Source organism: Pteropus alecto, unplaced genomic scaffold (genome assembly GCF_000325575.1).
Source record: "Pteropus alecto unplaced genomic scaffold, ASM32557v1 scaffold21, whole genome shotgun sequence".
NCBI lineage: Eukaryota > Metazoa > Chordata > Mammalia > Chiroptera > Pteropodidae > Pteropus > Pteropus alecto.
Genome location: NW_006436282.1, coordinates 20917678 through 20935497, shown reverse-complemented (window position 1 = coordinate 20935497; position 17820 = coordinate 20917678). Strand labels below are relative to the sequence as shown.

Sequence of the window (17820 nt, the reverse complement as noted above, 5' to 3'; positions counted from 1 at the left end):
ATAGAACATACAGCTCGGGAGGACAGATTGCAGTTACAGGGCACCATGTGCCACAGAGGTGGGAAAAGGGATTGGCTGCCACTCAGAAACATGTGGCAAATGTCACATGAGGCCCGCTGACTCTTCTTGTGAATGCAAAACACATTGAGAGATGAAATGGCACTCCTCGGCTGCCAAAAAAAAAACGGGTAACAAAAGAAGCAAGGCCTCCATATGTTTGTAACAGGAAGTGTCTCACCAGGTGGCAAAGGATCTGCATTTTATGTAAGTGATTTAAAAATGTTGGTGGGGCTGTGGAGATGAGGGCAAAATGAAAGAGGTAAAGAGCTCCAGTGTTTACAAAGCTCTTCTCTGTGGGCCTTGGGGTGAGGATACTGTCCAAAAGTCAAGTGTCTGATAATGAAAAAAAAGGACCTTAGCCATGGACTTGCTTTTCAACAGGAGACACACAAACAGGACCATGTGTATATGTCTGCCCAAAAAGAAAGCTCTCTCTTTGCCAAACTCTACAGCTCTTAATTTAAAGATTAAAACCCAACCAGACTTGTCTTCTGATGGTTATTTAAATTGTCCACTTAAAGGAATGACAGCTCCCCTCGAGGGAGCAGCAGGGTACAGAGGGAGCAAATGTCCACAGGTATTCCAGACAAGTGATGCCCAGGAAAATCAAAGGCAGCTCCAGCCAGTCTCTGGAGATGAGGTGAAGAACAGATGTTGTTTGTTGCCCCTTGTTGGTCCTGGCCTGCAGGTAGCAGCATTTGGTGTCTGGACCATTCTAAGAACGGACACCGCCTTATTATGTCTTTGGCGGCAGTGGCCTTTTCTGAGCCTCAGTTTGTTCATCTGTCAAGTGCTGAGTTTGGACTGAGTTATCTCCTAGGTATCTTCTAAGAAAGGTCTGAAATATCTGTGTTTCATTAAAGCTCAGAGGGGCTCATTGGCAGGAAATGTAGAGTAGTATAGCGTATATATTTGTAGGTGTAGATATAAACATACACCTACTATTTACACACATACACCCTCTACTGGTATTGACTCTGGGATGTGTGTGTGTGTGTGTGTGTGTGTATCTATGCGTGTGTATGTATATGTGTGTGTGTGTGTATGTGCATGACTTAATAGTGTTATAATGTAGATCAGAGGTCTGATCTTCTTTTTTAGTGGCTGGTGACAACCCATGGCCATCACTGTCAAGACCACCCTGCTGCTCTTTTTGGGGTCTTTCTCTGTCCTTCTCTGAATATCAGAGTATTATTGTTCATGATCTTGTTTGCTGTTGTCACAGCTTTTGAAATGCAGGACATTTTGTTCTTACATCCCTGAGTTGTCATTTCAACCCCAAGGAAGTTTTGACTCCACATTTAGAAATATAAAATTCTAATTGGGATACTAGCAACGCTGATGAATTTCTTGAAGAACAGTTTTCTAGAATAGACTTTATGAAACTAAATTTTCTGACAAAAAGCATTGAAACCATTTCAAATTTTTCTTTCTTTATTTAAATGAAAACATTTTTAATGAGGCTAATTATTTTCCATATAAACATTGAAAGAAAAGTTTGAGTCATTGATTGGTTTTCATTCTTATCAAATCTTACTATTATGGCGTTTGCATAATTTCTAAGTCTGTTTTTCCTGATTTCAGTTTGTCATGGTATTTTTATTTTGTTTTCATTATTGATATCAATTCTGGTTATTCAGTCATTTCAGAATGGTTTATATCAGCTAGGTAACATTTTAGAGCTGGAACAAATTTTAGATCTAATTTTCAAGATGAGGAAACTGAAACCCAGTTGTTCAGTGACTGTCCCCAAGTCCCCTACCCATTTCCTGTCAGAGCTGTGATTAGATTCCAGGCCTCCTGGCTTCCAGTTTTCTGCTTCACAGGGATACCCACCTCTGAAATGATGGATTGGCAGCAGTCTGCTAATGTAGTTAAAATCGGAGCCTGCATACATGTCTGCCAGAATTACAGAAGGCCCGAGGAACAATGCATTTCATATTTAGTATTAGCCCCGAAGTCACATGCATGTGCCCACATCCTGTAGACAGACAGAGAGTATCAAGATTTCTTAGAAGGTAGTAGATCTTAGTAGGTGGTGAGGCCAGGTTCATCCACTGTTAAGAAAAGTTATGGCTTTATCTGGGAACTTTTGATATAAATAAAAGTACAGATGCTAAGATTGGCTAAAATGAGCAGAGAAAACATGGTGGGCAGAGCACCTCCAGCCCCCTGAAGCCCAAGCCCTGGGCCATGACTTACACCTTGGCTCTGACGGGTTTTGGCTTCTGGAGCCCTCAGGCCTGTGGTCTGTGACCTCCTGGGGGAAGAGGCGGGTGGCCTGAGTCCCCAGTAGGAATCAGACCTTCAGCTAGAGATTATGTCCAGACGAACCGAAGGGAAGGAGCCCACCACCCTCAAAGCCTGACTCTTCTGGAGGTTCGTGACCGAGCGTCAGGTGGTCCGACACAATGAGAGGAAGGCAGACTGTGGAGTTAGACAAACCCGGCTTGAATTTCGGGTTCGTCGCTTACAAGCTTGGGCTGGTTCTCGGTTCTGTAAACTCTGAGTGAGATCACTTACTTCGCAGGAGAATTTGGAAGGCTTCAGGCCCGTCGTCTGCCACGTACTCTTTTATGCATAGTTTTATGGGACGCTGGTAGCTCCCTTGTAAATGACGTGATTGTATTTACTAACTTATAAATGAGGAAACAGAAGTTTCACCTGAGGAACTTGCTCCAGGCTTCAATGGCAGTAGTAGCTGAGACCTGACCACCCAAATCGACCTTCCTCCTGCACCACACTCCCTCCGAGCGCCTGAGGGTGCAGCGGAGTGGGGAGGATGGGACACTCTGGTGGGCTGGAGGGCGGCTACAGGTCTGCCCTTGGGGTGCGTATGTGGCGATGGCGAAGGTGGAGGTGGACAGTCCTTGGCAGCACATCCAGTCCACGTGGAATGATCTGTCTCCTGAAAGAAAAAGGGAATGCTTCCAAGAAGGTGGGGGACGGAGAGGGACCGATGAGCAGCCAGAAAGCGTAACCACCGCTTCCTGAATGCGCTTTCTCTAAATCTAACCTCGAGTTTATTTTGTTTCTTTGACTACATACAACAACAACAACAACAACAACAACAACAAAATGGAGACAAGCATAACCACAGTCCTCGGAGCAGAGGACAAGGTTGGATAGGATTTGAATGTTTCCGCGGATAATCCACAGAGGGAGTGACAGACAGCTGGCTACCTGTCTTTCTTGGACTTCCCGCTGACAATTTATTGATTTATTTCTTAAGAATTTAAACAGCTGTGGGAGCATCGTGAACTATTTATGAAGGAAATAACAGGTCCAGAAAGGTCTTCGGCAAGTTCTCGATTGCACTGACAAAATCGCAGTAAGCGAAGAGCAGGAAACGTGACTTTTGCGTTTGACTGAGAGGGGATGAGAAGTTAAGACAATATTTAATAGAGAAAAGTAACTGTTAAACAGATTTGAGAGAATGATTACCAAATGCAGCTAATTCCCTGGGAAAACGCTTTGGCTCTCTTACAGAAACTGTTCAACAGCATCTTCAGCTCTCTTCCCATCTGTTCCTTTCCACAGAGAGGGAAGTTGGGATTTGTAGGTTCTTTGTCTCCATCTCCTCGACCTAGGGAAAGTTCTGTCCATCTATGGGATTCAGACAGTGGGCAGAAAACCAGAGCATAGCAACCAAGCCACACCCCCGCCTCCCGAATAACGACACTTGCTATCATCAAGGAGTTTCCTGGCAGTCACAGGTTGGGTTCTCCAAAGCAGACACTGAAGCAAAGTTTGGGGTACAAGATGTTAGGGGATTGACAGCTGTGAAAGTAAGGGGCAGGAAGCAGAACTGGCGGAGGAAGGAATCGAACTGATACAGACCTGATAAACTTTGGCTAACCACGCAGGGAGTTCTAGAGAGTATTTTCTATCAGTGTCCCACGGGCCAAAAAGACCAGGCCTTTATACTCCCACCTCACTCCGTCACCAAATGTGGACTGCCCCAGGGCGGGCATTGTCTCGGGAAAGGCTGCTGTCTGCAGCTGAGGCAGACCTCGAGGAAGCTGACAGCTGAAGCCTGTCTGCTGACTGGCTCCCTGACATGGGCAGCAAGTCCATCCTTGAATCCGATGGTACATCTCCACATCCCCACAAAGCTCACCCAGATAACACAGTTGCAAGCTCTCAGGGTGGGGGCAGGGGGCAGCAGCAGAGGCTGGGGTTTTGCCGAAAACCACATGAGATATTGGTCTTCCTGTTTTTGCCTGATGTAGGCTTTTACCTGAGCTCTCGGTGTAACTATGTCTTCTGTCTGCATTAGAAGGACGGATCAGCTTTGCTTTTCAATTCATATCAAGAGTCCAAGAAAGGAACATCAGGAAAAAGAATAAAAAACTGCCAGTAATTTTTTTCAGTGATTTATTAAAGAGTAAGAAATCACACCAAAACTTAGTGCCTTACCACAATGACAATTTATTAATCCTCACAGTTATGTGGGTGGAAGAGGATTAGCTGGGTGGTCTACACTGAGGTCGCATGTGCAGCTGCATTTAGCTGGGAGTTTGGCTAACGCTGGGACATCCGAGGTGATGTCCTGTCCTTTAGCGCTCTCTCCATGTGGCCTCTAACCATGTAGTGTCCTGGCCTGTAGTGTCCAGTCCACAGCATGGCGGCTAGTCCCCCAACTTGAGAAGTAAAAGAAGCCAGTCCTTTTTAAGGCCAGGACTCATAGGTCCCAGAATATTATTTCCATTGCATTCTCTGGGTCGAAGCAAATCATGGAGCAAGGCCAGATTTATCACGATGGGAAGAATGGCAAAGAACTTGGGACCATTGTTAATCCACGACATTTTCTAAATCAGTTTCAACCCTTACAAATGTAGATTCCTAGGCCCCATCTCCAGATATCTGACTTTATTCATCTGGGGTAGAACCTGAGCATCAGCATTTAAACATCTTAGGGAATTTTAACGAGTAGCTGGTTTAGAGGAACGCTGAACTGTGATGTCTTTTGTCCCTCTACTGATACCGAAATGGCCTTCATCTCGCAGGAACTCTGTGTGGCTTCTATTAGGATAACTTCCGTTCTGCCCCCTGAAGTGTTTTCTAGGTCCTGACCTATTTTACTTACTTCCAGGCCAACCAGAAACGTGAGAAAACAGTTTTACTTTTCACAAAGCAACCATAGAGATGAAACATCACATTTAGTAAAGTGCCCTGTAGTCCACAGTGTCTACCCGTGTGGCTCTGGTCCTCTGAAACCTTCAACCAAAACCTGACGCTAAATTTTCGACCTCAGTCTCTGCCGTGCGTCGTAGGTTTAAAACTGGCCTCTGTTCTCTCAAAATACTGATAGACCATCAGTGATTTAGACTTGGAGAAAAACTCTTTTTTTTGTTCAAAACATGAACTTCCTTTTCCCAGCAGAGGTTTGTCCTTAAATGAAGCGACGTGTTCCTCGGTGCCAAGCCTTTAGGTAGTCACGTGTCTTTGTTACTTTCCAACAAAGATACAACTGGACTAAGCAGGGTTTATTTACAATAAACCCTGCTTAGTCCAGAGGGGGTTTCAGCTAAGAGGTGGTCCACCAGCCACAGTGAATTCATTTCTGGATATTAATTACTTATTATTTGTGGCCGAATACTAACTAATCAAATGCTATAATGAATGGATACAATTAATTCCCCGTCAAAGCAAAAATAGAAATGCATTGATTTAGACTGCAGCCTTATCAAGAATGAACTTAGCCCTTCCATTAGGCATTGTTAGGTTATATGTTAGGTTATCCCATTAATAGGAATTCCTAATGCAGGGTAAGGGCCTGTGGTTAGGATTCAAGGGGTTAGTGAACTCAGAAGGGAAAAAAACCTGCATCTTTATTTTTACGAACCTCTAACCAAAACAGCATTTCCTTCCATTATGAATTATGAGATTTAGCATTTCCTGTCATTATGAATGCAGGCAACAAATCACAGCAGCATTAGCAGTGCCTTTGACTTTGTACCGATAGAAAGCAGAAACATTTGCACATCAAAAATGTACACCATCGCAAATGCCTTAAAACAGCGTTTATGACCACTGCCTTCATCGGTGTCTCCTAGCATTAATCTGTTTTCACAGGGCAAGAAGCTCTCCCCCTGTGTAATAGGGTCCTTAAGAGATACTGTGCTTTAAAGACTTAGATGATGAAATGGGCTAAATATTATTTATTGGATAGGCCTGAAACTATTGCAACTGTATCTAGTTTTAGCTTCACGTAACAAGGAAACGGTCTTGGTGAGAGGTGGAAGAGGTAGATAGGGCAGGGGAGGTGTTCCACATTTTGCCACATGGCAATCTAATAATAGTAAATAAAAGTGGCCAAATTGAATCATGTTTCTAAAGCACCGGATTCCTTCTAATTGAATAATAATCTGAACCACCCCTGTTGACAAAAATGAAGCCTCCGGCCTTTTTATTTGTGTTTGCGTTTTTCCGTTTGTACTCAGCTTCTAACATATGGAAACAGGGAAGAGGGGAATATGAGAGTTTAGATTTAGAGAGTCAAAAACAATCTAGCAAAAAAGCAAAAAACAAAAAACAAAACAAATATTTGGCAACATGCTCTTCTGCTGCCCAGCATGGAGTTGTGGGTGTTTGTTTTTGTTCCTAATATTTATTTTTTGATGTAGCAACCAGAGTCCCAAGATTTAGATTCCGGCACCAGCACTGTCTTCTTAGAGCTGCCTGCCAGAGGGGGGCTTCCCATTTCTGCCTTTGTTTGCATTCAGTCGCTTCTCCATATCCTCCCCACTTACCGTTTTCAAACATATGGCTCCTCTCATCATCTCTATGTTGGGCGGAAGAAAAAAGCAAGACAGAGAACATGTTCAATTTCTTACAAAGATTTATTTTGGTGAGTTTGACAGCTTTTATTTTCTTTTCATTTTTTAAATTAGGAATTGAATAATAACCAAAGAATATGTAAAATACTTGTGGAAAATAAAACAAACAATGGTAAATGAACACCCTTATACTGACCAGCTAGTTTAAGAACTGCAGTGTAGCCAGGAGCTTGCCTTCCCCGATTTCACCCTTCCCTCATTGCCCCTGGAGGTAAACCACTGTCCTGGATTATGTTTTCAATCATCTCCACAGATCACTTGTTAATTGCAAAGGGGGAAATATTCCCCGATTTCACCCTTCCCTCATTGCCCCTGGAGGTAAACCACTGTCCTGGATTATGTTTTCAATCATCCTTCCCTCCCCCCCTTTTTTAAAAAAAAAAAAAGATTAATAGTTTTACTATAGATAATATATCTCCATAAACAATATTTAGTTTTCATATATAATTTCAGAGATAGAAATGATCTGTGTGTATTTTGCAATAACGTATTTTTGCTATTTAATTCTTTGTGCAATTTATCCATGTTCAGTCGTGCTCTATTCTTTTTCATTGCTGCATACTATTCCATTATAAAATTATATCATCCATCGATTCCACTACTGGTGGATATCTGGGTTGTTTCCAGTTTTTTCCTACTATAAATATTGCTGCTGTGAACATTCTTGCACGTATCTCCTTGTGACCTGTGCAAGAGTTTCTCTAAGAATAATGCTTAGAGGTGGAATTGATGAGTTCACTGATCTTCAGCTTCATGAGATAATGCCAAACTGCTTTCCACATTGATTGGTTTCTTGCCAGGAATGCATAAGAGTCCTGGTTATTCCACTGTCTTACCAACTCTTGGACTTGCCTCTAGTCATCTTCCCTGGGCTTGTTAAATCAAAGGGGGGCTTAATGTTCTTTTCCACGTGTAACATTCACGATTTGCCTTATTTTTCTCTTGCTGTCTTTCCCACCTTCTTCTCTGGCTACCATCACCCTGAAATACTATCGCATCTATACACAATGCAAAGGTGGCATGAACGTGTCATGTCTAAGTCTTGGTGCTGCTTTGGTTGTGTGAATGCATTTTTCTTTGGGGATGTCCTGTGCTGAGGTTGGCTACCAAAATATTTAGCTTAAAAATATTATAAATTTATTCCTTCAACACCAACTCATCAACAGTGGCTCAGATAAATTTCAACTTATTCCTTGGCTCAGATAAATTTCACCTTATTCCTTGGGCTCGCAGGGAAGCCCTCGACCACGGGAAGAAGAACCTGAATCATATTCCAACACAGTATAAGATCCCTCGCTTCATTCAATTTCAGTTGAAACAACAAGGAAGTAAAGTGACTTAGCCTGTCGCTTTGCTGTGAGTCTTACCAGAAAATTAAGAAAAACAGTAACTGGCAAATATTACTCACCCAGTTCCTTAGCTGGCATCTCTCACATCTGCTTTATAATATCCTTCTCAGTGCCCTGATTTTATTCATTTCCTAGTGCTTGAGACAGAAACCACGAAGAATTACTTAAAAAGAAAATCATCGATTTTCTACAAACCAATAAAAAAGTACAGCATTTTAGGGACACTGAAAAAAAAAAAAAAGATGACTACCCCACATGATAAATTCTCAAACGAAACAGTTTTTGCCTTGGAGTGTTTTTTAAAAAGGCACAGGTTTTAAAAGCTGCCGTTCAAGAACACTCGGAATATGTGTTCTCAACTGCCGTTTAAACTTTTCTCCTCTTCCAGGAGCTTCCTCAGCTGGTCTTAACTGGTCCGTCTCCTTCCTTTCCAATCTACCCTCCTCTCTGTGCTTTTTCCAAAATGCAAGTCCGATCGTGTTTTTCCCTCATCTAAAACTTCTCACCAATTCTCTGCTACCTGAGGAATAAAGTCCAGTCTCTTCGCAGAGAACAGTGAAGATATTTGATCTGGCCTCTGCTTCCTTCCTCAGCCTGAACTCTCCCTCTCCCTCCTTCTCAATTAGAATTCTGAAAAACAAAGCAAAACACCTTATCCTGACCGTGCTGTGCTGTCAGCCAGCAATTCCCACGGGATGCCCTCCCCTTTCTCATAAGGCCCTTTCCACTCCTCTGACTGCCTGGAAAACCCCACCTGCCTTTCACAGCCAAGATTCAGCATCACCTCTAGGAAGCCCTCTTCCTCCCAGAACACCTCCTTCTCTGCATCTCTCTATCCATGTACCTCTCCTATTGCATATACCACACTAGGGGTTCGTTTAACTCTTTAGTTGCCTTCCTCCCCTGCTTGACACGGAGCTCCTTGAAGACAGGGATAATATATAATTTATCTTTGTAGCACAGCTCCTGGCGGTCAGTAAATGTTCATCATATTAGAATGAAAATCGAACTGGCCTCGACCTCAGGCCTATACCCCTCTCGTGTGTGTGCGTGCGTGCGTGCGTGTGTGTGTGTGTGTTTTAATACTACAGATATCAAGGAATGCGGTGGTTGCTCACCAACTATACACACCACAATGTCTTCTAGGAAATAGACTAGACATGTGAGATAATGAATAGTTCAAAACAATACAAACTAAAGGATACATTGTTTATGTCAGCTGAAGACTATTTCCTTTTCGTGTTACATGGGAGAAAAAAGAAATATTCTAGGAAACAAATTTATGGAAGGAATTGTAGAAGTTTTATTATGTCAGTGGCTAACTCGAGTAGCCCCTCTTTTTAAAAACTTGAAATCTTGGTATTTGGATTTTTTCCCTTTTTTTAAAAAACAAACAAACAAACAGTTTTCTTCCTGAAAACAGAGGAAATAATAAACAATAGCAACTCCCAATTTTACTCTGATTATTTGCCAAGAGTCTTCTTAGTTAGTGTGGTTCTTTTTCATTAAAGAGGACCAATTAGCATAAAAAGAATGCTTCTAAATTAAGCTACTCAAATATGCACTTAGCTAATACTCAGGGAGCTAATTTATTGTATTATTTAAAATATAAATTGGATAGCAGATCTATTTACTAAGGTATAACAGCTAGGCAATGATGCATAATTTTCTCTTAGCTGTCGAGCGGTTTTTTAATAATCTATTGAAATTTAATACAGAACCATTTCATTATGGGAAGTGAATAAATACTAAGAAGACTAATATTTAAAGTATTATGCACATGTGGAGGATGGGTTTTAAAAAAATTAATAACATTTGAGGAACAAAGAGGGACTTGGGGTTTGCCCTATAAACAGTAGCCTTTTGTTGTTTTAATTGGAAGTGCACCCGGATTCCCACAATTGCTTGTGGGAATGTCATACAGAGCCAAAGAAGAAACGCAGCGGAGGGTGGAGCAGGGCAGAGAAATGACGAGTGCGACGGGACAAAATAAAATGATGTTCCGTCACTGCCACGTTGTCATCGAGACTAAGGGCCCTGCTTTTGCTCTGCACAGTCTTTGGCTTGGTGGTAATAACCGCGTGCCTTGCTTAATTTTAACAAATGGCACCATAACATGTTCTGCATCCTAAATTCCTGGAACCTGGGGACATTTGCCAAGGCCAGGGTCCCCTTAGGTTGTGAGTCAGGAACACAGTTGACTCTAGATCCCTGTCTGGTCAGGAGTTGTCCCAAACAGGCCAGCTCTGCGGTGTGTCAGGGGCTCTGACACTAAAAAGATGCCCATGAGTGTGGTGGTGTGGTCTTGAAACTCTTATTGCCAATTACACTAGAACTCGGTCGAGGAGGCAGGGATGGATGCCGGTGACAAGACCTTCTTGTCTTTCTGCAAATATTTGAAACCTGGCCCATCTGATTTCCTGAGCCAAGGTTTCAGAGAAGTCTTAGACCTTAACATGTATCCATTTGAATGGATGTTTCTTTGATGTATTTTGGGAAAGAGGAAGACTGCCCAAACATTTCATCTTTTCCCCCCTGAGAGCCAACATGTCAGAGAACCAGTGGTCTGGAGGGACAATGGCTTGGGAGCGGGGACGCTGATCTGCAGTGTTTGCCAGTTTCCGTGGTGTGAATACTCCCGCCATAGCTGATTTCAAGCGACCAACGTGACATCGCTGAACGTGGACTGAGGCAGCAGTGTGCCCACGTGCGAATGAGCTGCAGCAGACCACTGCTAGAGCCGGCCTCTGTTGCTGTTTGCAGGAAATAAAACTTCAGCAGGTCGGCTGGCTCTTGTGTCCATGTTACCCCGAATACAGTGAGTGAGTCAGGCTCTAAGTCCTCAGAACACTCTTGGCAGATAGCATCTGCTGCTATAACCTCTGCCCTCTCCCCCCCACGCCCATTCTGTCTTCTAAAAGAAAACTACACATGCAGATCATAAAGTTAGACATTGCGGAAGGGTAATTAACGAGCTGGATTGTGCTTTTTATGTCAAATATAAAAACTGGACATGGAGAAAGTAAAGTTTCGATTACTGTTTAATCCCATCCCATTTATGTTGTAAAGTGGCTTCTTAAAAGGCGAAGAAAGAACAGCTTCCTGTCATTCTGCTAAGACGAGCGAGGCCTCACTTGCCCGACATGTCCATGTGGGGCGAAGAGGCCGTGGGCATTGCACGTGGTGAAGGAGGTGGAGGCGAGGAAGGGCATGGGCCACCGCGTTGGCCGGCTTCGGGGATCAAACTCACTCTAGCTAGCAAAGCGTACTGACGGGGGCCGAGCTCATATTCAAGCTACTTTTTTACTTTAATTGGGGTGTTTCCCATGGGAAGGAAGGATTTGTATCATGGAGATAAAAGAAGCCTGGAAGGGAAATATTCCCCTTCCTGAAGACTTTATTGCAATCCTTTCTTTCTGAAAAAGTATAGTAATGAATTTTGTATTTATTGTAACTTATGCTCTTCCTCTACTCTTAAAGGGAAAAAATATTCCTTTGACCATAAAGATAATAGTAGTATGATAGTAATTGCTTGAGAGCTTATTGTTTGTCTCTACGGCACATGGTGCAAGCTTAATTCATATTTGTAGACGGAGTGCCGTGGAACATTTTATACGTAGTATCTCTTTGCCGCTTCACAAAAAATTAAATATTCTTAGCGTGCCCAACCTTACTAAATTGCCTGGTACTTTTTTAGTTTTACTACTGAAAGTTCTATGGTCTCGGAAGCCCCGCCTTCCTGGATAAACGGGAACAACTGGTCACCCTGATTCTTCTCTCCATTTTACAGATGAGAAAGTAGAGGCAGCTAAGTCACTGTGCCAAAGTCACAGAGCTAGGCTCCGCCCCAGATCTGCTGAATTGAATGGCGTGTTCCTATGGACTAGTTTGACACATGCTATTGTGTCATTGTCAGAAGTGGAAACCCCAAATGACCATATTGTTGCAACTGATTAAGTAAGATGGTGCATCTAAGAAGCTATTTGATAGCTCCAGAGTCTATACCACTGCGATGGCTACATGTGGGTGGGCTAAAGCAGCTTCCCCCTCCTATTCAGTTATCACTTGCTACACTACAACTGTACAAAGATAAATCTCAGAGAATTTTCCCTGGGGATTATGGAAGCAACTCTGAACCTGGATTTCTGCTTTTTCTTTTCTTTTTCAAAGTGACTTGCCTCCTTCTTTGTTAGAAAGTGGCTACTAACAAGCTTTGGTTTGCTTTTTGTTCTCCTTCCAAGTATCTTTTCCTGTTAGTACATATTTTATTTGAGTGCATGTTTATTTTATTTCTACTTACGGTTAGCATCTGAAAGCTAATAGGTAAGAGTCCATAAAGGTGAAATGGAGTAAAAATAGTAAAAGAAACCATAACAAACAAGACGCTCTTGAGCCTCTTCATCATTTTGTAGGAAAAACAAGAGCTATAAATCTATCCTATATCCCCGGCCTCCCCAACCTGCCTCTTCTTTCTTGGTTGATACCACCACCCCTTGCAAAGCCGCCCATGTAAAAAGGCTGAAATGGGGAGAATTTGTGTGTTTTGGTAGAGGGTGGGGTAGTTTGGCTTAACCTTTGTATCTAATAATCACTAATTGAATTACTTCCACCCCAACATCCCTCCTCTCCTTCCCCTTCTCACCATCTGTCCTATGAGCCTCCTGAACAGCTAGTCTCCTAATTCACTTCCTTGCCCCTTCCAAATCAGCCCCTTCATTACATATTGTTATCTTTCTATAATGCAAATATGAGCATATCACTACCCTGACCATATATAACCCTCTAGGATATATCCAAAGTAGGCAAACCGATTGAGACAAAAAGCAGATTAGCGATTGCCAGGGATTGGCAGGGAGAGGGAAGTATGTAGTGATTGCTAATGGGAGTGGGGTTTCTTTTGGGGTAATAAAAACATTCAGCAATGAGACAGTGGTGATGGTGGCACAGCATTGTGAATGTGCTCAATGCTCCTGCGTTGTTCACTGTGAAAGGGTTAGAGTGGTCATTTTATTTTCTGTGAGTTTTAACACACACACCCACACATCCCATAGGACAAGGTCCATGCATCTCTGCAGCACCCACCACGGTCTGTCCAGCGAACCCCACCCACCACGGTCTGTCCAGCGAACCCCACCCACCATCGACTGTCCAGTGAACCCCACCCACCACCGACTGTCCGGTGATCTGCTCCTCCAAGGCCCCCATGGAATCTCCCCCTGACAAATTTACATCACCACGCTCATTGTGAATTTCCCTCTGTATTTCATCATCTAAAAAGACGCAACCAGGAAACCTTTCCTGCCAGGTCCTGTGTTTCTAGTTCCAGAGAGAACTGTATCATCTTCTAAAAAACAAAGCGGATTGAAGCTTTAAAGTGTTTTATGTGCCCTTTTAAAATTCTTGACTCATTTGTGACACCCTGGAACACCTGGAGCGCACGAGTGTAGCAGTTTCGGCTCTAGTGTGGAAACAGCCCCAATATGTAGTCTCTGATGAGGAGGCCATTTCTCTCTAGGGAACCTTGAGATTCGTCTTGTCACATTTAAATATGTAATCACAGCCCTGTCACATTTTGTTGCACACTTCTAAAAACTATAGAGTGGTCTGTGTCCTTGACTTGTGAGCGGTGAGCAGCTTGGCTATAAACAGCAGAGGGGTGGTTTATTTTCAGCACTCAGATTTATTTTCGAGGTTCATATCAGTAAAATGCTATATGTGAATTTGCTGGAGAATGTGCTTTGAGAATTTGTGGCACATGAAAGAGACTTTGTTCCTAAATGGACTTTCCTTTCCAATCTTAATGACACCATTTATGATGTCATTTGGTCATTGCATATGGCAGGTCAGAATTGGACCAGGGGTCAGGTGGGTCACTGAGGATAAGAATTGCAATACTCTATCATCTCTTCTTCGCTTGATGATCATGGAAATAGAAGGTGTGTGTGTGTGTGCAAGTGTGTGTGTGTGAGTGAGTATAAACACCAGGAGATTATCATGGACATAAAAGGTGTGTGTGTGTGTGTGTGTGTGTGTAAACAGCAGGAGAGCAGATGATCAGGAAGAGATACACAAAGGTGAGATCATGCGTAGGTGTTAAACAAATTTCTATTTGTATTCTGCATCATTATAAATAGAGGATTGCCTAGTTTGTCACCAAATGATAAGTTCTCGCAAGCAGTGGTTCTCAGAGTAGTCTTTGGACCAACAGCATCAGCATTACCTTGGAACTGATGGAAATGCAAATTCTTAGGCCCTACCCTGAACCTTCAGACTTGATATATCTAGGGGTGAGGCCCAGCAGTCCATTTTAACAAACTCAAATAATATAACGCATTTTCGAGAACCACTATTTTAAACAAATTTTTAAGCCAAGATTGTTGATGCTAACGTGAGAACATCATTTCTAGGGGAGTCAGGTTGGTATAAGCCTTTTTATCATGGATTTTGAATGAAGGTGATTGTTGGAAGAATGACGATGGCTAAGGCCAGGCACTGTTCCGTGGGCTTTATTCCGTTAGTTTCTCACACAGTTCACAACTTTTTTCTCTATTGTGTGGTTATTCTCTATTGTGTGGTTGTCGTGTTAGGCTTGGAGAGGTTAAGTTACTTGCCCAAGGTCACACAGCTTGCTGTGCCCTGAGTCACACTCCTGCACTCTGCTCTGCCTCCTGAGCCCAGTCCGTGGAGAGCCAGCCGAGTCCCACAGTCGCTGTAGCTCTGGCCCAGGAGGCAGAGTGACCTTAGCTCCTGTGTATTCAATTTATTGGTGTTCTGGACCATTGCTGCCAAACTCATTTCCAGTTGAAGCAGCTGGGTTTTGTCACAAGCATGACTTCATTAAGTGTCCTCAGCTGAGAGGAAGTTGCATAAAAATCACTCATCAGATTCCTGTCAAGGCCAGAGATTTGGAGGGGAATTTACAGGAAGGGACTTCTAGCCCGAGAATATGGGAGCAGCAAAAGTTTTCCTTTAGAGTCAAATGAAGGGGCTCTTGTCACACATCTGTTTACTTTCCATCAGTGACAAAGAGCGGGACGTATTGGATTTCCAGATGCAAGCCTGAACAGAAATGGTAGATAGGGTCCACTGTCATTGCAACAGGGCACAGATGACCTTCGACGGAGCGTAACATAAAGCAGGTGTTTCCAGGTGCGTTTGAGGAGTCAGTCCAATCTCACACGTGTAATGGTTCTCTGCTTCCCTTACCTACCTCAGAGGGCTGTCGAGAGGTGGGTGAAATGTTCTGTGACTAAGCTAGAAAATTTGGTTCGAGAGTAAGGAACTATTGTACAATGATTTGATTAAAAATACTGGTGTTTGTGTCAGAAGCCAGGATTCTAGCTAATTCTCTCACAGTTGTGTGACTTGGACAAGCCACCTGATAGCTCCAGATAGCTCAGCCACCTTGATGCAGAATGATGCTCTCTGCAGCTGGGCAGTTCGCTACTTGGATATCCGTGAGCTGCAAAGTAAATCGTATCTAATAACATTGATCTCGCTGACCTCACAGCGAGGGCGTGTGTAAGATGATAGGGGTCAGGGGGTGGTTAATATAATTAATGCACTATGCAAATATATTTGTAATGCTTTTCCTGCCTCAGCTCCCTTCAGACTGAAGCAGGTAAAGTGAGCACAGCCTCCTGTGAAGGGCCTTGTCAAAGTGATCTTTGCTGATCGTGATGCAGCAGCTAGAAGTTATCGAATGTCATTCTTTCACTGTATGTGCTCACTCACCTCCCCTACTACTAGCTCCCGTTTGTTCTCCACGTGCGCCACAGGACATCACAGGCCGCACTGATCTCCCTGCACATGACCTCCCAGCCCTCAGTGTCTGTCCTTTCCTTTTTGGTATTGAATCATGAAGGCTTCTCCTTGTCCTCTACTTGGGACATTTGCTAAAACTAGAGGCTTTCCAAGTTCCTTTTCTGTCGGTGTGGAGCCTAGCACAGGATGGACCCCTTGTAGGTTCATGTGTGAGTCTGAAGTCACCTCTACTATAGACGTTTCCAGAATGGTTTATACAGCCTGAGAAGTGACACAGGTGTCCACTGTTACCCTAACTTTTTGAGTCTATACTTAAGACAACTGCATGTCATCGTATGTTAATTTTGTATAAATTTAGAGGGAATTGTACTGATGTCTCTCTTATTTTAAAATGTGTCTAAGATGGTTTAATAGATAGATAGTGGGATCCATATGTGAGAAAATAAGTAAAGTGGGTATTAATGGGAGAATCTAAATGGCGAGTATATAACATTCTTTCAAATTTGCTGTATGTATGAAATTTTTTCATAGTAGATGTTGAGAAAAAAAGAATTTCTAACTCTATGCTGCTCAAAGAAATGACCTTTTAAAATTTCAGGTGGCAAGGATTTTTCACAATATCCCCTTTATTAATGGTAAAGGCTAAGATGGAAGGTATAGCTCAGTGTGGGGCCAAGTAGATCAGTTAATTGAAGGGTGGAATTGGGTAGATTCCTCCATCCAGTTTCAGGCAGAGCTGACCTGAGGTAGGTCTCCCACCTCAGGGCCCTAAGCAGGTAAGAATTACAGCACAGCATGGGGGAGCAGACAGCTCCCCACAAAGAGGAAAAAGACAAAGAGGAATTTTCCATTTTTACAGAGGTGAACGGTAAACACATCTTTGTGTAAAACGAAATACTATATAATTTTAAAACTTTAAGGTAGCTATTATTAAAGCTATCAAAAACAACACAATGAGCATATGCAAACGTATGGATTGATAGAATATATTCTGTATCCATGTAAGCTTTAAGAGTATTTTCATCTGAATTATAACTTTCCATTCATTTAGGATATCTCAAGTTTTTTATTTTTCTTTTGTTTTTCTTCTTAAGGTCATTGTTCGAGGTGGAGGACACATTTTACCCTATGACCAACCTCTGAGATCTTTTGACATGATAAATCGATTCATTTTTGAAAGAGGGTGGGACCCTTATTGATGGATAAGCTGCTTTCCTGAAAGAGAACGCGGGGGTTTAATCTTTGAGAAGAAAATTTTCAAACTGGAGAATAGCATATAAATAAGAAAATTATCTTTTTATATCTGCAGAATGTTTCTCATTAATAAAAATCTACCCTCGAAACAAGTGTTGTTTTGTTTTTAGGGAGAGATGGTTCATCACCAAATTAACTTTAAGAAAATGCTGTGCATGAGTAAGAATGATATATTTTAACTGAAAAGATGGGGAAGAGATGGATTCTGAGACGCCGATTCAGATCGAAATGAACAAATAGGATGTTGGGGCCTCGCATAAGAATTTTAAATTTCTTCTAAGAGTATGTGAAAAGTACAGTAAATGAATAGAGGTGTAACAACGAGAGTGTAACAGAAGTTTGTCAGACCGTGATATGCAGGTGTTTTTGGTAAATATTGGATAAGTAAGTATTGGAGTTGGTAAATATTGGATTTGGTAAATATTGGGTTTGGTAAATATTGGATAAGAACAGCTGAATTATCACTCCAAAGGAATGAGTGATATTAGGGCAGTGGTGGGGAAAAGACTTGGCGTGAAGAAAGTCTTAACGTGAAAGACAGCTTGGAATTC

General features: G+C 42.5%; 1 protein-coding gene across 1 annotated transcript in view; it reads left to right on the top strand.

Annotated features, from left to right (window-relative positions):
- Positions 1-17214, top strand: part of CPVL (carboxypeptidase, vitellogenic like) — a 93497-nt gene extending 76283 nt beyond the window's left edge. Inside the window, exon 12 of the mRNA XM_006912028.1 lies at positions 17110-17214. Within this exon, the coding sequence (XP_006912090.1) occupies positions 17110-17214 (105 nt within the window). The remainder of the gene's footprint in view (positions 1-17109) is intronic.
- Positions 17215-17820: the final 606 nt, after the last annotated feature.